Below are 27,544 nucleotides of genomic sequence, written 5' to 3' on the forward strand. Positions count from 1 at the left end.
ATTGTTTTAAATGTGTGCTAATAATATTGCAGAAGAATAAATTATCTACCAATTACCAGCTATTGTGAATAAAATGGAAATTACATGAAAAGTATTTTATCTGGGTTTTCTGATATGAAGATGTTTTTTTAAAAATGATTGTTTTAAATAATGAATATGCAAAGTTATCTTGCATGTGACGCATGTTGAAGTTTCGTTACAATTTGTTTCCTAATGCTATGCTCTGAAATGATCACAGATTAACATTTTATTAATTTTATTCAAAATATTTTGAATGATATATGATTACTTGCTGAAATTAGTTCATGAGTATAAGTTTTTAATGAAGAATTTTTTTAAATCAAAAACTGACATTAAAAATTCTGTTTTTTAATCCATCGTACTAATTAACCTAAAGTAGCAGTAACTCAGAAGGGCTACTAATTTTATTTTGGCATTTTGTATTGGTTCATTATAAAAGGCTGAATCACTTTTCAAATTTGTGCCACCAAATATTAGAGCCCTGCATTATGTTTAAAGAAACTAAATAATGAAGAATCTGCATGAATGTATGTATGTTTCTCGCATTGTGAAAAAACAATGCTACCTAGAGACATCAAATTTTGAATAACGTAGTCCTCCACTCAAATACGGGCATCTGGAAATCTAAATTTGGAACATGTATTTCATATTTTTTAAAACTTTAACAAATTTTTGATTTACAAACTCAACAATTTCAAAGTGTTCCATTAACATTAACATTGAGTACATCTTCAAGCTTAGATATTTTATGCACGAGGGTTTTTTTTTTTTTTTTTTTTTTTCCGTGTCTGATATTGCTGTTGAATTGAATTTTATGGTTTAAGTGCAAAGAACAATCATGTTCATTTAATAAGGTAACACAAAAAACGTTAAAAAATGCCTCTTTGGGCATAATATAAAATCCGGATTTTATTATTATTTTTTTTTTAATCCTGAGGTTAAAAATAAACTAATTTGTAAGGAAAGAAAATTGTGTGTACATTAACTATACAGTAAGACCCCTCTTAACGCTGTTTTGTTTAGTGCTGTTTCGGTTTAGTGCTCTTTTATTTCAACACGGGGATTTCCTGAAATTGTGCGCAGCGCTAGGTTTCCAAATAACATATCTGAAACAGTGTAGTTGTGTTTCTTGTTTGGTGCGGTGCTGTACGGACACATTTTTATCATTTGAAACATTTGTTGACATTATTGTAAGTATAAATTTATATAATACTATAATGATTAATACAGTGACAAATATTATGATCTTTAGTCTTTATCATGGGTAACAAGATAATCATGGGTAATAAAAAAACAAGAAAATAAAGCAACCAGAAAAAGCATTTCACTGGAAACTAAAATGCAAGTGATTAGAAGATTAGATTCTGGATTCTGATGAACGTCGATCTGAAATTAGTGCTGCATTGAATTTGGCAACTTTATCAATAAGAATTGTCCAATTCTTAAGAATAAAGAAAAAGTACTGTCATTGGCAACTGCAACTACGTCAAGCTCTGCAACTAGAATTACCCGTTCTAGAAATAACATTATAGAGGAAATGGAAAAACGACTGTCTATATGGACTGATGAGGAAATTAAACGCAATATGCCATTAAGCCAATCTATCATAATGCCTTCCTGACAAAAAGGGAGAAAATTGGAAACACAGAATAGACAATAATCTGACTGAGAATTTTGTTTTTATAAGTATATTCGTTTATATTGTTTTTATTTTTGTAAGAAATAAATGCTTGGTTTTATTTTTATTAAGAAAACATTATTAAATTTAATACCTAACCAATTTTCTATCCATCTTCTCCTAACCCCATTATTTACATGCTAAGATAGCCTCGTTTAGAGCTGTTTCGCATTACGCTGTACTTTGATGGAACGTATCTCCTGTGTTAAGTGTGGTCTTACTGTATATGCAAAATTATGCAAACAAATATCATTTGAGAGTTTAATTACATTACATTAAAAATATTATTTGTTTAAAGCAGCGGTTCTCAAACTTTTGATTAACGCGTACCATCTAAACAAAAGTTGAAACCCTTAGTAGCACCACTACAAAGTATTACTGCCACCACCACTCTTGAACAAAGCTCAGATCACATAAATTTACGAGTGTTAGAAGAAAAAACTCAATTAGGATGTTGGGGTTTTAATTTTTTAATTTAATAGTTAAAAATACTTTGCATATCACCTACTTTTCTCTTACGTACCACCGGTTGAGAACTCTTGGTTTAAAGTTTGTGGGAGTGTTGCACATGTAACTTGTTCATTCTAAAAGTATTTTGATTGATTTCTTGTTCACAGCACTTCTATTATTTTGTTGTGTTTTGAGTATACATTCTTAACTTGCATATGAATAATTATAAAATTTGTTTTATTTTAGTATCATGTAATTTGTATAGCATATAGTTTGTATTGCAAACTATATATAGTATATATATAGTTTGTATTTGCAACTAGTGTAACTGCTTATTAAAGAAAGTATCAGTTCAAACCATTAATGCATATGATTTTTTAATGAAAAATCAGTCATTTAAGAGTTAATGGGAAATCATCTGTTTGAAATTTTATGCTTTTATTAGGCATTGCATAACACTTTCACTGCTGATCAAATATTAAATGACCATTCTCTTTTATTGGAGTATGTGTTGTCAGTGAGAAATATGAAGCAAATGAATAACATGCAGTATGGTGTTTTACCAAACAGAAATTTTGATTGTCATATACTCACAAGAATTTTTGAGTGAACATGACTGTTCGGTGATTCCTATTTCATGCCTCGAGTGCTTTGCCGTAATCTAATAAACCAAACCAAACCTATTTCATGCTTCAATGAATCATTGCACATATAAATGGGAACCTTATTTTGTGACCTTATTTTAATCAGATCTTTGTACTAATTAATAAAAAAAGGCTTTTTGACTATTATGAACAAGCCATTATGACTATTATTACTGATTATAAACATATTGTTTTTAGAATTCAACATAAGCAGGTTGTTCTTAGAATCAAAAGCTGTGAACTGCTATGAAAGTCAGAGTAATTTTAAAACTTTTATTGAACTGAAGTAGAATTTGGGTGTTAAATCCTTTACATGTTCATTTACTTATCAATGCCATATAACCTTGGGTAAACACTTAATGTAAATTTTTCATGATTTATTCTTTAATAATCATAATACTTATATATTGAATGTTGGTGGTGGGAAAAGTATTAAAAATAATTGCATGATTTAAACTGTGGTTGAATTGAAATTTCTGTTCGTCACGTAATAGATTGTATGAAAAACATTAAGCTGCATTCTTAATATTCAGAAATTGCACTAATATGTAACAAATTAAAAAAATTTAGGGATTTTTAAATTTTTAACACTTATAATTTAAATGAACAGCAGATTTGCAAACTAATAATTCAGAGATTTACAACACTATTTCAGAATTATGTTTCTTTACCATTTCAGATAAAATCATTTAAAATAATAATTAAAATATTTTATATTTTCTATAGGTGAATGATTTTTCATTGATTTAAATTTTTAAAAATATTAAGTGCATATTTCAAGGGCTTGTTTCTATAGCTCTGTAATCGGCATTATCTGTTCTGTTTTTTGTTATAAAGCTAGCCTGATGACGAGATGCAATAAAAACAGACTAATTTATTTTTGAATAATATGAATATTTTGAATTAGAAGTCATTTTCATTACTTTTATGAATAATTTTTATTACTTTGGCTGTTAGCCATGAAAAATCTAAAGTATGTACATGATGTATGCAAATGGAGTTTAGATGCATAATAGCTATAATGTTAGTCTTATATTATAGTCTTAATATTATAATGTTAGTCTCACGATAAGATACAGATAAAAACAAAGTAAAACTATATTTTAGAATTATATGCATATTTGGAGTCAGACTTTAAAAAATATGTGCACATTTCCGTGTATAAATTCTAGCCCAGCAGAGTTAGCTTCTGTTTAACTCAGAAATGACATTCTATATCCTCATTTCTGTAGTCTTGCCCTTTTTTGTTTCTGGCTGGCTCTTCTCTGATAGCCTTCTCTATTTCTCTTTCAATGTGATTTTGTTCTTTTTGAATTACAGTTGTCATTAGTCAAGTAACATCTAAAGTTGGTGTGTATGTATGTGATTTAACATATTTTATCCATGTGGTATATGTACTGCCTATGCTGTCTGTATTTAAATATATAAATTATTTAGTATTTCTTCAACTGAGAAAGTTGATCGCTTATAATAAAAAAATATAATCTGTTATTTATAAATATGCAAAATTTGAAATTTGTTGACTACCATTCATTCAGGTACTATTCAATGCCATAATGTTCTTCTCAAAAATGTCTTGATAAAAATGCATACTAAAATTTATTTCTTTTGTTTTATATTTGTTTATAATTTAATATCAAAGTAGAATCGCTAATATTTCATTTTATTTCTGGTCTCAAATTTGTTATCCAAATTTGCTGTTAGTGCTTAAATATTTAGAGTTTGATCAAGTACACATCATATTTTTAAGTATAATTATGGTGTTTACAATTCAAAATGTCTCATATAAGCATAGTTTACTAGAGGTAAATGTGATAGATAAAATACAGTGTTAAAATGCATGGTATAGGAATACTGTTTGGAGTATATTAAAATAGTTCTTATAGCAAAATGCCTGGTGTAGGCCATAAGCTCTAGAAAGGGGGAAAAAAAAAAAAAAAAAAAAAAAAACCCAATTCTTATTGTTACTAATGTTTTTGTATTGCGGTTTGAAGCATCATGGTTTAATTCATCATGTGGTCATTCAACATATCTTTCAGATGGAATAGTTAGTACTTTTTAATGCAAGAGTAATGCAGGAATAAATAAATCTTAAAAGTAATTAACTCCACATTTGAACAATGTGATTTTAATTTCACCATAGTTATATGTTTTCTCTGAGCTTCAGTGCTGTCAAAATGCTGTATGTATATTATTGTTCCTATGGTGCATTTCTGCAGTTTTCCTGCAATCCCAGTTTTAGCACTTTGATCTTTGGATTTGTTTCTTTGTCTGTACCTCATCATATCTAAGGCTACTTTTGCTTTAATGTTGTATTTGTTGTCCATAAATTGTTTGTTACTGCGTCAGCAAGTGCCACTGATAACGCTTTTAAGCATAATCATGCTATTCGCATGACTGTTATAAAAATATATCTGAGGATGAAAATTGTATTTCGAACATAAATGTTCTTAAAATGGGTTGTTATAAAAAGATTTATGCTATTCCAAAAATGTTATAATTATCAGTACCTCAATGTAAGAGAATGAAGGACTTTAATGTATGAGAGTTTTATAGTTTTTAGAACTGTGACCTGTTTGCTGTGCCGCTGATAATCGTAACCATTTGGAGGGATGGTGAATCCTTATGGTAACCTATTATGAGAACTTTATTATGAGTAACTTTATCACCCACATTGAATTCTCCCATTATATATATTTTTTTAAAAAGGGCAAGCTCCAGGAAGGGATGCACATGCTTAGATGTAGGAGTGAACATTATATTGCTTGGATTTTCATATTTTCCATGTGCTACGTGAATATGAACCAGTTGCCTTCGGAAAGTCCTCCACGAAGACATCTTTTCTATGACTGATAGCCCTTAAATGTTGTGCTATTTTCAATTAAGCAACTGAATGAATCTTAAACATTGGTAAATAAAAGAATATTAAGCACTTTTTATAAGAACTGTAAATCTTGAGTTTCATAACTATTTTATTAAGTTTGATTTTAAATAATCTCTTATATGTCATTTATTGCAACCACTGAACATTATTTTGCTTTAAACACTGTAAAGGTTATTTTTGAATTATTTAAGTTTTTTTTTATGAGATTTTATTTGATTTGGAACTGGTAATTTGTCCAATAACCCCAACAGACGTTAAAGCGAATTATCACTATGTCTGGAATAATTATGAAGTCGTCAAAAGCTTTAAACAACCTTTTTATTGAAACAGACTCAACATAAATGCCCTTTCTTCTGCTAACAATATCAGCCACAGCCCATGGTGATGCAACTTTAAACAGAATCTAATTTAAGTTAAACTTGGAATATCAAAGATTACACAATGAAATTTTACTCTGTTTCAGTAATTCTATTTGAAGCGTCAAAATTAACGTATCTGTAGCGAATATAATGCAAAACCGAATCAGATCTGATATTATCCATTCGAATAATTACTACTATCAGGAACTAAACGTAACATACACGCGCAGGGCAGAAACACGCTCTCACTTAAAATTCCAACTCAGTTTAAATACTAGCTATCTGTTTTATATTCTGATGAGGAGTACGGAAAGGAGAAGTTAAAGTGCTAATCCAAATCATAATAACTGGTTAGTTTTAAATAATAACACCATTTACTTTTTACATTGGTCAGGAGGAGAATTCAGTGTATTTTTCGTTGCCTTCTTTCTCCTCCATTAGTTCCTAAAATGTATTTGATGTGGTTTAGAGGCCTTAACACATCAAATATTTTAACAGAGTCTGAAATGACATTTAATTTTTCGACATTTTGCACACTTTTCGATTAGTTCGAAACTTTTTTTGAGTAGTATTCTATTTATAGGTGTAAATAGCATGTTGACCGACATGTAGACCTTTAAGTTTATCGTCTTCTATTTTTGGAATAGCGTTACTCTGGGCGACAGAATATTGATTATTTTGAATACCAGAACCCCCTTTTTTAGAGTTATCCAGATATCATATTTGTTTTTTAGAAAATTCAAAACTTCATTTGACAGAAGTTTTGAAGATGTGCGGTTTCCTTTGAGTGCAATTTGTAACAAGTGAAGAATGTCTTATTTTCATATGAAGACGGCGGGAAGATATCTTTTGGGACTCATTGAACTCTTTACGGATTGTAAATATTTTATTTTTTCCTTCCTTTTTTTTATGTATATGCAAATTGATAATCGAGGTTTTTTCGGTGCTCTGCGGTTCTATTTACCTTTTATGATGATCAGTGTAATTTTAGAATTATGTATTAGTATTTTTTGTTTTTCTATTTCAGGTATGGCTTTCTATGAAAAGGTATAAATTTTTATGTTTTTATTCAACATGAGGCGCATGATATATGCAAAGCGGCTGGAGGAAGGCAGGGCGTAGCTAGAGGGGGGCAAGGGAGGCATCTGTCCCCGGGTGCAGAATCCAAGGGGCGCCAAACTGATGTTATGACATTTTAGAATTAAATGTTTTCCATCCTTGGCAAGCAGTAGGGGGCGCGAAATCTTCAGTTGCCCTGGGCGCTGAAAACCCTAGCTACGACTCTGGAGGAAGGGCTCTGAATTATTACTATTGCAAGCCTATTATTGTCGGAATAGTTAATTGGTTGAAATGAGTTATTTGTTGCTTGACTATTTAATCATTAGAAGGGCTGGTAACTTTTGTTGACGTATCAGGAAATTAAATGGTATAGTTTTAAATTCATGCGAATTTATAAACTATAAAATCTCGCATTGTTTATCGATCAGTAAATGCCTCTTATTATGAAATAATACGGATTGATGTTGGAATAACTGAATATGTATCCTCTGGAAGAGATAACAATATGCTAATTCTGTGTAGTTTGGCTGTGGTGTAACAGCGTATATTGTATGATACCAACCGCCATCCAAAAGTCAGCAAGACCTTTTTGGGTGAAAGTGTTATTTCAGACCATTTTGAAACGCTTTCTTGTTTCTATTATAAGGTTGATGAGTCTTGTTATAGGAAACATTTTTCATGGCAACTGCAGTTCGATCAAACACAGATTACTTTTTGTGCTATTGCAGCACTGAAGAAACGATTACTTTTTGTTATAGTGTGTTGGTCTTTGATAAACTTGTATTCAAAATGTTCACAAAAATTTCATATCATGTGGGTAAAATTAACAGTAACTGAATTTGTCTTTTACATGGCCTTCCTTAGCCTATTCTGTATTGAAGAAATATGCGAAATAATATCATCCGGGATGACGTAGTTTGTGTTGTAAAGCAAATGGAATTAAAATAACATACGACTTTTCGCAGTGTTCAATTTTGAGAAAAGAGAAAAGAACCTGTGTTTTATTGATCAGAAATCGAACTTACTTGCTATAATGAATGCCGTGGGTTTGTGTTTACCTTTATCAGACAAGTGAGATTGGTAACAACATCGGCAGACTATGCCGTGCCGCAGCAATACCACCTAAAGCACGGACTTTCAACCAGAAGGGTTATTCCTTTCGAGGGGAATTTCTTAGCTTCAGTAGGAATGCGTTCCGCCTTTTATTTAGCTGTTAAATATTTTGTTTAATTTATGAATATAAAAAACTAGGTTTATTCAAGTTTTGATATTTATTTATGCTTTCTACATTTTTTGTTGTTTAATTTATAAGACACATTAAAAATAATCTAAATTAATGAATATATGTATTTTTCGAGTTTTGGAAAGGGGGATGATCTAGCAATGATGAAAGGGTACCTCAAGCAAAATAGGTTGAGAGCCACTGCCCTAACATTAGTCAAGGGGGTACTGGCCGCATCCATCTTATTTGCCAGATTTCTTGTCTTCTGATCGCTGTTTTGTCTTAGAAAGACGGTTCTGTGAGTAAATTTATACAGAAAGTTCAAGCTATCCCAAACCACGGGATGGTCAGTGTATGATGATAGATATCAAAAGAGGCATTCTGCCTGTCTTTACGGAAATGTCTGAAGCAAATGGTTGTGTCCTGATTGATGTTATTTTAGAAGACTAAGTAATAGTTTTTTGCATTTCAAACAGAACCATTTTGCTTTTGAACATAGAAGTATTTATCCAGTTTTTTTAACCTTATCTTTAGCTTGAAAGTCATTATACATTTGTCTCTAAGGAAATGTGTAATAAATACTTTGCATACCAGAGCACTGACCTCGTCTAGCCCTGTGCATCATTTACGACAACTGGTTGTCCAAACCTTGGACTAATGAGTATTTCATCACCTACATAAAACTTTTTAAACTGCAATCATGATTTTATAGTTGATTATGTATCATGACGCATGTTTAATGAACATTTGACAAATTATACTCTTAACTGTCCCTCGAGGTGACAGCTGTTCTTAGATCTTTATATAGGCGTAAAAAGAAATGTTCAAATTTACATTATTTTATAGACTAACTATATTGTAATTATGATCCAATTTGTGTTAAAAAAGTTAAGCCGCTGAATTTATTATTATTTTTTTTAATGTGAAAAATCTAGCGCGAAAGTTAAATACTGCTAGATTTTCTCCTCATCACACTAACTTAAGTGATATGTCTGAAAGTGTCTCTTGTCTGAAAGTGAAATGACTTGTGAAAACTATTTTAGTTTTGGGGAGAATAATTCATATAGATACTCATTTTATATGAGAAATCAACTGAGTTGCTTTTGAAGTGAGAAAATGAGACAGAGCTCTTAAATGACGTATTATTTTTAAATCTTTCCTATTTAAGATATAATTGTATATGTGGAAGGTGTTTTGATATAAAATAAAAGAAATAATAAAATTTACCCTCTGATTTATATTATTTTATAAGACTTTATTTAGTTGGTTGTTTTCTTATACTTCTCACATTTAATTTAAATTTCAGTATTTAACTAAAATATAAAATAAAAGCAAAATGTATATATATTTCGCAGCAAAATGTGTATATATTTTCTTTTTCCATTTCTGTGATACAGGTATTTCTTTTAGCTCTATGATGCAGGTATTTTAAAAAGACCTTGTCATGAAAAATTCCACTCCGCTGAGTTAGTTTGCTGCGAATCACAGTGCTTCGTATTTCCCATTGATTTGAAACAAGGTGGCCGCAGTCTTCCTCTCCTTTGGAATCCTTCCAGAGGAAAAATAAAACAGATAAAAAGAAAAACGTAACATCCCAGAGCATCAGCAAAAGCTCTTTTTCATTTTGCTTCGAGTAGTGAAGCAAATATATGCCACTGCTATTCTCGACATTGTTTTCTCTCACGAAAAGGTGGTGCATTTGTCATTTGCTGACCCATATTTAGTGTGTCTGCATCAGTATTCGAAATGCAGTATCAAGGTTGCATCGTCTGGCAGGTAACGGAAGTCGTGGCAAAATGTGCAGTGTCGATGACAATTGTGTTCTGAAACTGTGATCTTTGGGTAGTGCTATTATTTATAAAGACAAGCGGTTATTTAAAATTCGGTGAATAATTATTTATTAGTGAAAGATTAAGATGAAGGATAAAAATAAATTGCCTAAAAGAATAAGTAAATACTGCTAAAAATTTTTAGCAAAATTCTCTGTATTCTATTTTTATTTTTTGCAGTCAGTGAATGTTAATGAAATGAAAACTAAATAGCGTCCTTTGATCGTTAATCGAGAAATCGGTATGTTTTAACTACGTAAAGATTTTCAAAATAATACAAGTGATTAGTTCTCGGTTGGTACTTGGTGTGGTGGAACATAAGTATTCTATCTACGAGAAAGTACGAGTAATATCATGGTTAATGGAAGTGGCTGCAATAATGGTGGATCCTTCAGCAAGGCTTGAATATTTGGAATCGTAATATGAGCAGTTAAATCTGGAGATTCAAAAGCTGTCTTCTATGAGTAGTGTAAATTGGGCTTGAGAAAATGTTGGAAACTTTCATAACTGATGCTTCTCCTGCTATATACACTCTTTTGCAAAAAAATCGAAGCACCAAAAAGGAGTTTTGCGATCGTGACGAAATTTGGTATGCAAAAACATCTCTATCGAATATGCAAATGATCAAAACTTTCAAGGCATATGAACAGGAATTGCGATCGTAGCACGCATTTGTAGTGCACAATTCGCAAATTATAAAACCAGTAACAGAGGCGGCAAATTTATAGTTTTTTATTGCTGCCATTGTAATTCCCTAAAGAAGTAACTAAAGATGCCACTACGACGATATCGAAGGCCTTACAGACAACTAAACGACTTCGAACGTGGTCGCATTGTAGGGTTGCGTGAAGCTGGGTGGTCATACCGAGCAATAGGCCGCCACCTGCAGCGTACAGACACTGCTGTGTAAAGATGTGGCAGCAATGGTTGCTACAAGGAAATTGCTGACGAAATGAAGTGGAAGGCCAAGGAGCAGAAATGCTAGGCAAGATAGGATGATTGTTCGCCAGCCCAGACCGTCCCAACGCTTATCATTGTTGACTATTCAACGAACTACAGCCCACGTCTATACCACCATCTCACCGCGCTTGTCTGAGACGGGGTTACGCTCACAGAAGCCTTTAAGACGTTTGCCTTTGACCCCACAACATCGGCAGAGTCGTCTGGAGTAGTGTCGCAGCCGATCATCATGGCTGCCATCAGACTGACATCGTATAGTGTTCAGGGATGAATCCCGATTCACTTTTGAAGCAGATGACCACCGTGTTCGTGTCTGGAAAGGGTGGGGCCAGCGGTCCCAAACAGCCTTTGTTTTACAAAGGCGTACAACCATAACCCCGAATGTGATGGTGTGGGGCGCTATTTCTTAATACAGCAGGTCTTCTTTAGTCATCCTCCGTACATCTTTAACAGCTGAACGATATGTTAATACCATCCTGCGGCCGATTGCATTACCCTTCATGGCACGTCATTTTGGGGCCATTTTTCTACAAGATAATGCCAGGTCACATACCGCTCCCATATCTGAACTGTCTCCGTGTGGTTGATACTCTTCCTTGTCCAGCAAGGTCACCAGACCTTTCACCAATCGAACATGTCTGGGACATGATAGGCCGCTAGATTCGGGTACCACAAAATATCGCAGATCTGGAGCGACAACTGAAGAATGCCTGGCAGAATGTGCCACAGACTGACATTAGGAACCTCTACCACTCCTAGCCTCGAAGAATTCAAGCATGCATTGTCGCCAGGCGCGGTTCGACCAACTACTAATTTGAACACTTAATGGGTGATTGTGAGTCGTGAATAGGTACTATGACCTTGATTTTTTAATCATTTTATTATCTGTGCTCGACCTTGATTTTTTAATCATTTTATTATCTGTGTATGAGCTATACACATATTTAATTTCATCAAAAACAGCTACTTCATGATGCTTCGATTTTTTTTTTTTTTTTTTTTTTTCAAAAGAGAGTATCACACACTAGTTCCTTTTCATTGTACAGTGATGCCTTGCATAACGAACGCCTCGAATAAAGGATATCCCTCGTAAGAAATGTGCGCAGGGTCTGAATTGGATTGGTTTTATTGGATTATTGCAGGCTTAGAGCTGTAAGTTTGCTAAGGAAAAGAAGATGTTCTTGAACATTTTCGTGGAAATTGGCTAATATTTCCTTTACATATGGAAAAACCATGGAAATGCCTATTCAACCAACCGGTTTACCAGGATTTATTTAAACACGAGTCGAAATGCTAGTCCCCAGTGATTTTAATTACGCCCAAAGGGGCGTTTTGTTAACGTTTTGTGTGTTACGTTTATTTATTAAATATCATGTTTTTCCCGTACAGTGTTGCTATTGCTTGCTTTGTTGAATTTGTTAATAAAAAATTCGTTAAAGTTTTACAAAATATGAAATAGATAATAAAACAAATTCCAAATTTGGGCTTCCAAATGCCCATCTTCGTGTGAAAACGTTCAATATTCAAAATTTGATGGCTCTAGGTACCGTTGTTTTATTAGAGTGCGAGAAATATACATACATTTGTGCAGATTCTTCATTATTTAATTTCATTAAATATAATACAGGGGTCTAATATTTGGTGGCAAAAATTTGAAAAGTGAACCGACATGTATACTGAACCAACGCAAAATGCCAAAACGAAATTAATAATCCTTCTGGGTAGATTGCCCTGTGGACTAAAAAAAAGAAGAGTTCAGCTTTTGAAAGCAGTTGTTTTACTTTATACATTTCCTTGCTCATTTTTTTAATTCATGCGAAAAATATGTTTGACATCATTCTATTTTTTTTTTCCATTTTTGTTGAGAAATCATCCTAAACTGTACTATCGCGCCAGAAGGCGCTTGCCGGTTAAAAAGCATTTTAACATTTTACTTAATAGAAAACAGAACTAATGATGTAAGGAATGCCGCAAAAACATCAGACCTGATAATTCTGAATAATTTAAAATAAATGTATAATTATATTTTACTCCCTTATGTTCTGTGCAATAGCTTCATTGCATATTTTATTATTTCGTTAATTTTATGAGCAATGCGAGTATATGCACACGCACGTGCGTGTGATAGTAAGAAAATTATATGTATTTATTATTTGAGATATATTTAAAAACAATTTTTTTCCCCAATCGCCTGATACTTGTCAGTTCTTCGAGAATGACAATGGCCGAACCTGTTAACCATTTAGCTGTCTCTTTAGTAAGAATGTTGCTAAGGACATATATATCGCTTGGCACCGCTGATATTATTCCCTTGTCAAGAAATTATGCTGAACGTGTTTTAAGCCTGTATTCACGAAAATTATGCTTAATGTGACATTTCTTTGCACATAGCAAATGCACGGGAAAAACAAATAGCGTGCAGTGTAGAAACTAAATCAGATTTCTGAAGTTCAAGTTTAATAATTTTAATTTCTTCTGTGCCAGGTGCAAATAAGATATATATAAATGCTATTGTTATATCTCTTTTGTCCACAGATTTCTTGTTAAAGAAATACTATGTTGCTTTCATATGCGTAGTTTGTGTTAAATTCAATTAATTTCCTCGTAGAAAAGGGCAAGAGTGTGCATTGTGTAGAAGTATATCCTTTCTTCGTAGCCATTTTTCTCTCACTGCGTTTCTTCTGCATCTTCCTCTTTAAAAAATATTAACTGCCTTCTTGCGCAGCAGCATTAAGATACATCCACTTGCGTAACGACGTTGACGTGCACGTCATTTTCTCCGTCAACACAATCATTGATGAATAGAGAACGTGAACATTGCCTGATCTGCTTAACCAAGTCACTCACAGCTGTTACTACTGAATGTGGTACAAACAGAGACAACCGGTGAAGATCTTCCTACCCCCTGCCCAACCTCACCTCCGTGAATCTTCTATATTTTTCATTTTTATTATAGTAGTTTGTGAGTCGTCGGCGCGCACGTCAGTATCGCAGCTGCATTGCAAACAAACTTCAGTTTACTGGAGTTCATCCAGTTACTAAATAACAGACGTGGATTTATTAACAGAGAATGTTTCGTGCTCCGGTGTTGCCTTTAGGATCTGGACGTCCCCCGGACATCCCGGAAGAGACAGATCAGTTTTATATGGTAAGAATTAAGTTCATTTTACTTCTGAAGCTCAATAACGTACCCCGTTTGAATTCATAATCGGTTATTTTGCAGCCAAATGTTTCCCATTCGAAATCCCAGTAATTATTAACTCCTACAGAGTTTTTAAAATCTTGCGGGAAATGTAATGTGATTGAAAGAAAGAATTTTTCTGTCTATCTAATTATAGATAAAAAAAACTGTAATCTTCTGTAGTTAGCCACGTTGATATATGTATCATTTGTAGCTTTTAAAATCTGAACAGAATCTTTACAGTTCGAATTATGCGGCTTCAGATATCCGAAACTCCAATTATCTGGATGGTTTTCCCCATGTGTAACGTGTATACGAGCCAGTTATCCTTAGAAAGTCCTCCACGAAGGCATCGCTCCCCTTAGGCAGATAGCCCTCGTGTGCTTTGCCATAACTCAACTCAACACACACACACCAATTATCTGGATTCCTTTTTACTCTATGCAGTGAAATTAAGCTTATTATTATTTTCCTTTGATTTAAACACTGAAAAAGGTCCAGTATAGTGCATGCATTTTTAAGAATATCTTAAAGTAATTTAGATGAATGTGTAAGACATGTAGGCCGTCACAATTTTGAACACACTTGCAGCTTTATAAACATTAATAGAAAAGCAAATACATATTGTATATACATCCACTTTTCTTTATTTAATCGATGGATCGTGGGTTAGCTATAACGAGTGTATTCTCCCTTCCCGAAAATAAACTAGCAAACATGGTGACGTCAAGTTTGTGAAAGCTCTGTTTTTCTGTACTAAGAACTTTTGTTTTATATTGCAAAGCAACTTCACTGGGTGATTTTCCAGTATCCTTTCAGTATCGCGTTGTTCCGTGTTTATGATTTTTAACCTTAAAGTACTATTTCTTTGTCGAGTATAAAATGTAATATTTGTTTAAAAAGTGTGCGATTAAAAAAATAAATAAATAAAATGTGATCAAGGCAAGAACATAAAATTCCCTCATCTGCCGTTTGCATTTGGCCCACAATAATAGGGTAATCCAATTCTATGGATTTTTCGATTATCTGAATGGATTGCGCTCTGTTTTGTCTGAATAGCTGGGTGTTCTTGGATTTTGCTAGGCACACATCGCGTTTTGCCCCTTTCGTATCGTAATAAGCAGAAATTTCATTTTTGAAACATATAATGTAATTTGAAATATGCTACAACACGCTATGTTAGCATTCTGTATAATTTAATTTTTAAGATTACATTATGTGCATAATAACTTGAAAATAACTTGTGCATAATAACTTGTAGCACTGATCGTTGAATTAATACGCAAAAAATAATTAACTGTATTTTTATAGTTTACTGCAAAGTAAATTTTAAAACTAGCAGTGGCTGTCGAAATATTAGAAAAACCTCATACAGTCTATTCTCGATTAATCGGGCTTTGTATAGAAAATGTTAAGTTCGTCTGCTGCAGAACGATGGAAAAATTACTGTTACAAACTGTCAGAATAATTCAAAATTTCATCGGAAAATACAAAAAAGGAGAAGAAAATGTGTCGGATAATAGCAGTGATTGTTAACTGTACAATGAGACCTCTAAGGCTTTGGGGGCTGTTTTATATCTTCCGTTCTAGTCGGCTCGATCGACGAAATTCAGCTTGCGTTTTCCATGCCTTGTAAGCGCGACTTAGAATTATAGTAGATTTATAAATAGCATTGCTCTAATTACGCATTTTGACACAAAACCGGGCTCCTTAAAATGACATGCTGTTTTTTTCTGTAGTTTGATTCTACGTTTGAAGTTAGGCCAAAGTGCCCTTTTTTTTTTTAATTAGCACTAAAAATTTTATCTCCGTAATGTTAATTGAATTTGGCTTATATTTGATAATATCTCTTTTTTTAATTGAATTTTCTTGCTTTTTTCTTTTATAATCAGAAATTTAGCTTTAATCCAAATAAAATTCAGATATTTTTTAGGGGTTCATTTAAAAACTTTTTGCAATTATTTTGTAAAAATTTTTGAATTTTAATTTATAACTACCATCTTAAACTAAATTTTATAGGCGTTTTACCAAAAATTTAGAATTTTTTATTAAAATATCATAGATCTATACAAATTTAAATATTAAAAATGTGTACCAATTTCAGAATAATGTGTAAATATTAAACGCTATGACGAAGCTAAATCTGAGCACTATTTAGGTTCTTTTCACTTTGATTTTTCATTTACTTTATTTTGAACTGAAATTAACAAATCGTTTTTACCATTTGAAATGGTTCAATTTAAAAAGTGAAACAGTTTTGTAAAACTGTAACTGTATTAAAATTCTTAACATTACTCAATGGGAAATAACTGATTAAATTTGAAAATGGAATGTTTTTTAGTTCCGTTAACTTAAATGAGCAAGTTTTTTTTCCGGTCGCGGACACTTAGCGGACGAGACACTTAACCAACAAGACATTTAATTTAGCTGTCACGGACAGTTAGCCTTCATGTACATTTAGTCGACAGCACGTTTAAACCGACAGCGTGTTTAGCATTTAGGGGAGAAAAGAGACAGTGTTTTTCAGTCATAGTTTTAGTTTTGATGCTTTAGGGTAGTCATGGTTTTAGTTACAATTTGTCTTAATTTATCTGACAAAAGGCTGTTCTAGGGTATACATTGAGAAGGTTTATGGACAAATAACTACATTTTGTTCGCACTTTATTTAATTATAAGCAGATTATAGATTTTAAAATTAGATAGAAACCAACCTTAGTTTGACGTAGATTTTAAAATTGATTTCTATAGTAATCAGACATAAAATTCTCTATTTCAGAAGGAGGAAAGAAAATTTCAATAGTCGGAGGAGAAAAAGCGATTTTATATGGGGAAAAAAAAAAAAAAAAAAAAAAAAATGAGCGGAGCAAAGCAAAAACAAATATAACAGGATCTGTCGAGTAAAACAGTAATTAAACGTGAAAAAACTAAGATATCAGAAATTTGAAGGCTTGGAAAATTGCTGTCATTAACTACTGAAGAAAAATTTTTATTAATGACTTTGATAATGGCATGGTGCTGTTTTGCACGTCAGGAAGTTTCATAAAGAATTTTTCGGCTAACATAGCCATATAAACATGAATTTCTGGAATTTTAAGCTCACGGTGAATTACCGAGTTCCTGATGAACCAACGACTGTTCACCGCCTGTCTGAGTACAATATTTTGAACAACTTGCAATTTCTACATACTAGTTTTACAAGCATAACCACAAACAGGACAGGCGTAGGTGAGTGTGGGTCGCAAAAGGGTCTTATAAATGAGTATTTTGTTGTGAATAGAGAGAACGCTCTTCCGAGCAATTAAAGGGGTTAGTGTTCGTTTACGTATTCGGAACTTGGCTAAAAGCTGATTTTTGATAGAATTGTCGTGTTATCGGCGTACATAGTCAGAGTGGTGAGTGGTGTTTGTGGAATAACGTTCGTGTAGATGTTGAAAAATATAGGGCCTAAAAGGGACCCCTGGGGGACTCCAGCCTTAAAGGGCCTAGGAGTGGAGAGCGATTTGTTTACACGAACGATGAAGTGTTGGTTCTTTAAATAGGAATAGGTGATGTATGTCATGTACTCTGGGAAGCCCAGAGTGATGAATCAGTGCATAAGACACTCAAGCCAAAATCGGTCGAAGGCCTTAGCTACATAAGGAAGATTGCATCAGTAATCTGACGTTCTTGAAGGCCCTGGGAGATCATTTCCGTGACCCGACAGAGTTGGTGAATAGTAGAATGTTTAATTGTAACATTCTAATTTGTTGTATTTTAATATATTTAATTGTAATTTAATGTATAAAGAAGAAATTTAATGTTAAATTTCTTCTTGATACCTTCTTTTTCAATGAAACCAGATTGTTCTTTAATTGTGATGTTATGCTCTTCTGAGTGCTAGAGTATTCTTTGTAGAATGACTAATTCCACAGCCTTACTCAGGGAAGATAATAGGTTGATGGGCTTGTAGGATGCTGGATCCGTAGGTGGCTTGCCAGGCCTCATAACAGCACAGACGACTGCAGTTTTCCATGAAGTAGGATAATGTCCAAGACTGAGCATCGTGTTGATAATATTGACGAGTTTCAGTAGCATGAGAATTCCCTGGACTTTTCTTGGTGTGCAACTTCTTGATATAACCGTAGACCTCTGACGGCTTGACAAGACGAATGTTGTTTGCGTGTGGGTTTGTAAGGAATTTTGTTAGTGTCTAGATGTCCATGTGTTCTATGGATGGGTTGGATATGTTGTTTGTGCGAAACTGAGCAGCATAGTGATCGGTTAACGATTCACTTTTGTCAGTTTCAGTGTAGGCGATTCCTTGAGGGACAGTTAAAGGTGGAATATTATTGTAGCCATATAGTCAGAGATGGGATCTTTAGTAATTGAAAAGAATTTTAGCAATGGTTGCAGAAATACCCTGAAAATTGAATTTATGGAGAATCCGAGCAATTTTATGACTGACAGAGATATGAAAGTTCTAACAACTAAATTGTTAGGATTATTTTTAATAGCCGAAGATCTTTTATAATGGCAAGAGGAACATTTGGAAAAGCTTCGTCTCTGTCCGTGGCAGAAAATCTTCTCTCAGTGGATTGTTTCTCTGATATCAAGTATTCTGAAAAACAAATTTTGGGAGCTCGATACATGTAATAGTAAGAAGGGTATATTTTCCAGTTGGCAGAAGGACATGATTCTATATGAAGAGACAAACAGAAAAAGATTTACGGTGAACAACTTCAGTTCTGGACTAAGAATATGGAATAAATCGATATATGAAACATTAGTAGTCGAACTGGCAATTTGCGGCACCTGAAAATGAAATCTGTCTCACTTCTACCACCTTTTTTTTCTTCCTTTTTGTCTTTTAGCTTTATTATTAACCATAATTTCCTTCACAATTCCGTATACAATTCAACAGCAAAATTGCAAAACTTTTAAAAGCAGTTTAGCAGTATACGTTTAGACTTCCCGATGCAGCGTTAAGTGTTGGAATACAATTTTTTGTTTTTTCAGTCTTTTCTCAGTTCATGATATCAGTGAGTTTTCTTACTAAGATGGCTTTACGAAACTTTTTTTTTGTCTTTTTATTATTAACGTTTTGTGTGTTTACTTTATTTACTAAATATCGCGTTCTTGGGGCTTAAAATTCGATTCAACGGCAAAATTACAAAATATTTAAAAACAGCATATCTTTAGAGTTTCCGATAGACAGTTTCGCGCGCTGGAGATAGAAATGTTTTATTCAGTACAATATTGCCACTGCTTGCTTTGGAATCGTTGAGTTTGTTAATCAGAAATTCGGTTAAATTTTACAAGATATGAAATATATTATAAAACAAATTCGAAATTCAAATTTCGGGCTTACAAGTGCCCATGTTCGACTGGAGGATTACGTTTTTCAAAATTGGAAGGCTCTAGATACCGTCGTGTTTTCACAGTGCAAGAAAGATACATACAATCATGCAGATTCTTCATTATTTAATTTCTTTAAATGTATTACAGGGCGATAATATTTAGTGGCAACAATCTGAAAAGTGCTATACCGTTTATAGTGATCCAACAGAGAATGCCCTTCGCTTTTGAAGGAGGATGGTGTTTGTGAGTACAGGAACTTCGAATTTTAACTCATATTTTGGTTTCAGTTATTATTCGAAAGCCCTTCTGCTATGTTATATCAGTTACTGTTCGAAGTTTCCTATCTTCAATGAGAATTGACAGGCAGAATAATTGAGCCAGGGGTACCTTAAATACTATATCCACTTATTTTTTAAAAAACGTTGCTTATGATGAACAGCACTTAAAATGAAATAAAGTTCTTATTTCTTTCAGATGGACTCACTACATGGTGCTGCATTATAAGAAATGCTTAGAGAGTGAAATTATTCCTAAGCTATTAGAGTTTCTTAATTCTCTGGTGGATTGTGTAATGTTTCTGCTTAAATTCGTACGATTAGTTTCTTTGAAGCTGTCTAGAATAAAGAGTGATTTTTCTTTAGAAGATAAAAGTTTATTTCGCATCTTATTTTTTAAAGTTTCGCCGAAAAATTTCGCTTTTGAAGAATACTGTCTTTGATGTTTGTGTTTGTGTGGCGGAACTGACGTTATGTGATACGTATCTTAATTTTTTTTAAACTGTGGATGCATGTCTTGTGCTTCCGGTTGTTAGGATTTGTCCCCGAGTAAAGTGAGATGTATACAGTCGGTTTTGTTGCTTATTTAGGTGTCATCTGTCACAAGGCGCGTATTGAGAAATAAATTTCGGAAAAAGTGAATATCATTTTACTGTGCTTTAAAGCGGTTTTTCTTTCTTAATATCCGTCAGTTTTGATTCTCCTTTTTTTTTTTTTTTTTTTTTTTATTTTTTATTTTTTAAAACATTTTTGCACGAATTTTCATTGAGAGAAACATTTATTCTCAGGCATTTGATATTTATTTGTCATTTTGATTTTTAATTATCTCATGTACAACGCGTTGATAATAATTATTATTCTGTTGTGATGTATCAGTCTTTATTGTTTCTGTGATAATAAATGACGTTGTGTATCATTTTATTCTTTTCTTGTCTTCCTTTTTGACTTTTTACTGACAGAAGTTTTACTGACATTTCTGCTTATTGTTTTCATTTCGAGGATTTGGTATCCTGCAAAAATAGAAAATATTGCCACTTTACACGGGAGCTACTTGCGAACTTTATGCGCAAACAGTCCATTAAAAATGTATAGCTACATTTTGAATAATTTAGGCCTTTATTTTATTACATTTAAAAAATAAAATAAAGGCCTCACCAGTGGCTGAGTGTTAAGACCACTAAAAATATTTGCAGTTCGAATGGGTTCGATCCCAGGCGAACTCCTAGTATTGATCCCGATCCCAGGCTGGCTGCATGGTTGGTTTTCTTAGTTTTTCTCAGTATGTAATACCAGCCAGTATCCCTTAGAAAAACATTTACGAAGGAATCCCTTCTCGTAGGCAGACAGCACTAGTGTAGCCTTTGTCGTATTCAAATAAGCTTACCTAACCTTTATTAAATAGGTGCTAAGGTTCGAAAGTGATTTAAATTTACGATCGAAACGTATTACGGTAAGAACTTCTTTCACCACTATCTGGTAATGCTGATTTAGACAATTCGCTTTAAATATAGTCAGTAAGACAACCACTCACGATTCCAGAAGTTTTTGGTCTTTTCTAGATGCGATCATCTTAGAGAAGATAACTATAAGCGACCTCAATTTGCAAAATATATTCAGTCATTCAAAGCACATTAAAGTACTGAAGTAGAAATACGATATATATAATTTTTATGGCTTTTGCATTCTTATAGATTTCCTTTCCGCTTTGCATGGAATTTTTCTTGAGAATTATTATATTCATTCCTTGTTTTATTATTAATTTTTAAGAATAATTTCAGACTTTATGATTTTTATACTTCCGGGTTTTGGGAATACACCTCGAATTATTATTACACAATTTTTTATTGCAGATAGAGATATTATTTTTCTCCTTATTTCAATTCCGAAAATCATCGCGGACGAAAACGTCGCGGAGAAAACAACACAAGGCGATAACATTGTCGTACAAAATATCGTGGGAAAACAGAAAGCAAAGAGAAATTTAAAACATTCATTGCAGTTCTAAAGCCATCGTGGTACAAAAAATCGTCGTCGAAAATAAAGCGGTTCAAATATCTTCGCAGTTGAAAAACACGGTCGTCGAAAATATCATGGTAAAAAAAAAAAAAAAAAAAATGCAGCTATATACAAATCATTGCATGATGATAAAATCGCAGGCATGTATTTTTCAGGCTTTAAAATCTGTAAATGCATATTCGCATAACGATTTGTAAACTCAAGAAGGAAAGAGAATTATGTTTACTTTTATATTTCATATTTTGAACTAACTAATAAGTTTTTGCTGAAAAAGTAGGCAGGAAACTCAAGCATTGAAAATTGAGTAATTACTGAAATTATGAATATTATTTAGTTGACATCTTTCGAAGTAACTAACAATTGGAAACGATTGATTAACTGTATGTTGTACATGAAAATGTTAATGACACTTTAAGAAGACGAATAAACTGAAATGAAACAAGTATCTCTTAAAATAGCAACTTCACCAGACTATATGAATGGTAAATATTCTGGTAGCGTAACATAATGACCTCAAAACTAGAGAGACATTTCTGGCATCTTAATATCAAAATAATAGGGAGGGAATGATAAAACTGTTTAAAGCAAGTAAATTTTAAATAATTTACTTTCTTTAATCAGCGTTATTTAGTTTAATTAATTTGTTTATCTAGAAGCAGTTTTGAACTGATGAATACCTTTTAACATTTTGACATTGTTAAATATCTTTCTTATCGTTTTAGTTTAGTGAACTCTGTCATAGCGAGATGAATAAAATATTCTTTGTTAATTTATTTTATGACTAGTTTAAAATATTTAATAATTAGGGCTATTATCCGATACATGCATGTGAACTTTTTGATACGTACTGTTATTAAACATTGCTTGTTAAAGATTAATACTCAGGTGTTTTTCTAGCAAATTTTCAGTTACTTTGTGTATAACTTTTCGCATCTGTATTCACATGTTCGCATCGTTGCTGTAAAATATCCGTCTCTAAGCAACAAGTGAAGTGCTGTTTAAATCCACGTTCTTGCTTCATTGTCATTGTGCCTTCCCGTTACCCTTGCCGCAGCACAACGCTTCTGAAAGTTATCCAAGAGTTACTGTGACATTGGGTAACTTGTTTGTACGTTTTGCGGGGGCTTAGAAGTGGGAAAAATCTGGTAGATAGCGAATGTTTTCTCCTCGATTATCGGCAGATAACGAATATCTTGGATGTTTATTACGTGCTCTTGGATTTATTACGTGCACTGTTTCTGGTGATACTGAAGTGTGCTCTCCTATAATGAGGATCGGTAGATACTTTCTGCCTTCGCACGCATGTCATTGAAAGCATGAAATTTTAATGTGTGTGTATTCTACGACTTTCTCGCGGCTCTTTCCAAGTTTCAGTTTAATAGGAGAGTATTTACTTTACTTATACTGATATTGCAGCTTTCTTAAAACAACCCAAATAATTATTCTATGTTTTTCATAGAATGTTTCCATTCTATCTTTTCTATAGAATTCTGTGTTTGCTTTTAGGCTAGATTTATTTCTGATGTCAAGAATGCAGTTCTACAATGAAATTAGTTGCTTAAAAATGTTATGGATATAAAGGCTTGACTACCTTACGATATATGAGAAATCAGTACTAATATTGCAACAGTGTAATTTTCATCAACGATTTGTATTTTGTTTAAGCAGCCTTTATTAAAATTGCAGAAAGGGATTTTTATTTATTCTTTGGATTCTATTCTGTTTAAGATTGCCGCACTGGGCCTTTTTATTCATTATTTAAGTTTTATTTTGTGAGCAATTGTTAGTGATTAATACTTGCCGTGATTTTTATTAACTCTTTGGATTCTACTGTGTAACTAATTACTTCTAAAACTGCAGCAAAGGGATTTATTTATATATATTGTTTAAATTCTATTTCGTAAGCAACTGTTATTGATTTAACTCAAATTGAAGCAGAGAGATTCCTTATTTGGATTCTAATTTGTAAGTGTAAGTTATTATTATTCACGCTGCAGCAAAAGTATTTTTAATTACTGTTTTGATTATATTTTATAAGCAATTATTACTGATTGTTACTCAGATTGTGCCAAAATTTATTTGTTTTGTAGACGACATTTAAGACTGGCACCTCTTTGAGAATTTAACCCTTTAGTCTTTTTAGACTTCTGCAGGTGAGTGAGTCCGTAACCAGTTATAAAGATTTTGTTTAATTTGTTAATAAATAATGATATGAGGCTGAATCTGTGAAATATTAAAGATTTATTATTTAAGGTATTTATGTATGTCTTCTTTAATATTGAATGAATACCATTTCGTCATTTGCAAAAGTATGCTCTAGCAAAGTTTTTTTTTTCTTTTGCATATAATACACTACTTTTAGCATATTGACATCTTTCGATTTTTTTTAACTCGAAAAGTATAACGAAATGCATAAATAATATCAGAATAGTTTTAAATATTTTGATTATAAGGAAATTAATATTTCACATTGATGGAGTGAATTTTGATGGATGCTGCTGATTAAATTTTGACTGTCAGAGCAGCAATAGCAATTTTAGTAGACTGCAATTTCGTTGAATGGAGATTTGATTAAATTCGGATTATTAATTTGAATTCATTCAATCTCCAAATACTTCTGGTTAAAGAAGTCTTCCCCTTATTCTAATCGCATAACTATTCGTTAATAAGGCTTCGATCATTATTTATGCTTAGAACTAACTTTTTTAGTTGCAATCGTTTGAAACTGTATGAACGATTTTAATGCATTGGGGTTGGATAGTTAATAAATAGCAAAAGAAATAGGCAAGCGGTAGTTTTTAGCATATCTCCAACATCAGCCATCCTCAGAAAAATTTTACAAGCAAACTTTATTAGCAGCTAGTTCCACGGCACCAAGTGTCACTGTACTAAACAGAGTTATCTTTTGTTTTTTAATCTGCTGATTTCCCTTCCTGGGAAAGCAGCAAATTCATTTGTAATCGAAAGGGACATGAGTGCATAAAGAAAATGAAATACATTTAATGGTGGCAATTTTGCCATTGGTTAGAATTTTTGTAAGTGATTTATAAAATGCAGAACAGTTGCAAACTGAGTTCACTGAAAGACATGGTGAAGAAAAAACTTGCCATGTATCGCAAGGTGCCTGCGGGAGACACCAATCATGATATTCGTATAGTGCTGACTCCTCCCGAAGACGAAGTTTCTGATTGCGAGGCTGAAATTGACGAACCAGATCTCGCATCGCATTCACCGGAAGAGGAATCTAAATCAGTCATACGTATTGATGATCGAGAATTTGCGTCTCGTCTGTTGGCAGCTGTTGAAAATTATGTGGTAAGTTGGAAGTTCATATTTTCTTTACTTCCAAATTAAAAAAAAATTTTTTGAGTGTCAGATTTCGATTTTGATATATGTACACGATACATGACTGAAAAACAACTTGTTCGTAAGACATATTCATTGTGCATTTATTATCTCTTAATCTTAAATTAATTTTGAGGTTTTGTATATTTTTAGTAAAAGGTGTCACGTGACCAGAATTCAGTGGCGTAGCTAGGGTGGGGCAAGAAGGGGGGACATCTGTCCATGGGCGCAGCATGCAAGGGACGCCTAATTGATGCTGCGAAATTTTTTAATGAAATGTTTTCCATTCTTGGCACACAGGAAGTGGCGCAAATTTTTCAGTTGTCCCCGGGCGCTGGAAACTCTAGCTGCGCTGCTGCCAGAATTATCATAATTTGAAAGTTTCCTTACTGTACGCATTTCTTAAACTTAAAATCAACCGTTCAAGATATATTTATTTAATCGTGCTGTATTTTTTATAACCTCATTAAACTGATGAACGCACGACGTCCTGTCGTCAGTGACAATTTTTATCGATGATCAAACTCTATTCTTATGGCAACCAGTATACTATATATTATCAAAGATGATGATAATTAAACATCATTAAAGCAATTTATTGATTTGCGAACTTTTAATTACAGTATTTACGCTTCATACCGCTCAGACGCGATAGTTGTTAGTGATGCCACCGAAGACTTATTAATTTCGCCTTTCCGGAAAAGGTGAAATAGCTAATCATAGTTGAGAATTTAATCATAATTTTGACTTTTGCAAAAATTATCCAAAAAGCTTCTTCCATTGAATTAGATTTTCTTGAAGCTTTTCACATTCAGAAAGATTTAGCTTGTTTAGTTAATGCCTTTAAGTCTAATCCGGTCTTTCCTAACTCTTTTAAAGTTTAATAAACTTAAATTTTCAATTTACCTATTAATTTTGTCGACAGACGGCGCTATTTTCCTGTTCGTTTTGCTGCAGTAGGTTATAAATAGGGTCGTTACGCCCGCAGGCTTGCAAATTTCTTTGCTGCTGACGAAGAGGGACCTGTTTGCCCTCGAACTCGATTGAATTTTTTGTCGAAATCTACGTCTGTTTCTTTAATAAATTTAAATTTCTCAGTCTGTCGTCTTCCTTACGGATGACTTCATGCGGAGCCTTTTAAGTACGATTCAAACGACGGCTTGACGTCATTCTACGGCGCGCGCATGTATGCCTCAGTATGCACGCTCGACGTTTTGGACAGCTTCCTATGTAAACATATGCGAATACTGATGTTTCTAATAAGGGTTCTTCCCCTCCCCCAAGAGATATGAAATCATACTTTTGTTTCGCATTTATCTCAAAAACTATGGGTCGTACAGTTCCAATTCTTTGGGCGTTTATTAAGCGTGTCTGTTTCGAGTTTGGGTGGTCTTGATGGGCAGCCTGTAAAGAAATGCACGACGTCATCACGCTATTATCTTTTCCCCAAACAAGTTGAGACGAGATTTACTTTTATGAGAAATGCGCCACATCAGAAAGCGAAATGTGTTTTTAAAATTTTTAGCTATGGTCAGTAATTTTTATCTTTTAATTTTTAGTATCTATCGCATCAGATCCATGCAAAATTTGTTAATTTCTTTAACATATTATGTTTATGTTCGCCATGTAACATAAGAGTTGCTCATAATCTAAAATATAAGACGACTTATTTGCGGTAATGATCTTGTATTTTTTAATTAAGAATTTTGTTGGGAAAGTCAGTGCACACTTTAGTTAACTTTAATACGTTATTTAATCAGCTTACGGTATGCTTGATTTTAAATGCTTTTTAAAAACAGTAATTAACAAAGGGATCAATAGAAAGCAAGGAAGCAGTATTTGTATTTTGTCGCTGAGGTTCGAATGTCATTTAATGTTGTTGAAAATTTAGACTTTTTATGTACAAACATTGATTATAATAGTTTATTAAAATTTAAATGTCCCGAATTTAGCAATTTTGAAATTCGTTTTACAAAACTCCGAGTTCTGTTCCCAGAGTTTAAGGACTAAACCCATGAATTTTCATGTTTTTCGCCATGTGTGATGTGAATAAGAGCTAGTTTACCATGGAATTCTCCACAAAGGGTTTGTCTTAACGCGGTATCTTTTGAAAGCCAGACAGACATAAGTTACCCAAGATAATCTAACTAAATTAATGTTTATAAGTAATTTTTTTCTGTGTTAAAAGCCGAACATAGAACCGCATGTAAAGACATAACTGATTAGAATCTTGACATAATTATTATTGGGTTCTGTTTTCTGAAAGTGTTTATTAGAATAAATT

General features: G+C 32.9%; 1 protein-coding gene across 3 annotated transcripts in view; it reads left to right on the top strand.

Annotated features, from left to right (window-relative positions):
* The window catches only part of LOC118189539 (adenosylhomocysteinase-like 1), a 373,963-nt gene that overhangs the window by 15,192 nt on the left and 331,227 nt on the right, over window positions 1-27,544 (top strand). Inside the window, exon 1 of one of the 3 annotated variants that reach the window (XM_035360167.2) lies at window positions 14,043-14,254. The exons of 1 other annotated variant lie outside the window; for it this stretch is intronic. In XM_035360167.2, the coding sequence (XP_035216058.1) occupies window positions 14,177-14,254 (78 nt within the window). In that variant the 5' untranslated portion in view covers window positions 14,043-14,176. Of the gene's footprint in view, window positions 1-14,042; window positions 14,255-23,092; window positions 25,231-27,544 lie in introns of those variants that run through there. One more of the 3 variants, XM_035360164.2, reaches the window with a different exon arrangement.

The sequence above is a fragment of the Stegodyphus dumicola genome, chromosome 7, assembly GCF_044657685.1.
Source record: "Stegodyphus dumicola isolate Sdum_Otavi_A_Nest chromosome 7, ASM4465768v1".
Classification (NCBI taxonomy): domain Eukaryota; kingdom Metazoa; phylum Arthropoda; class Arachnida; order Araneae; family Eresidae; genus Stegodyphus; species Stegodyphus dumicola.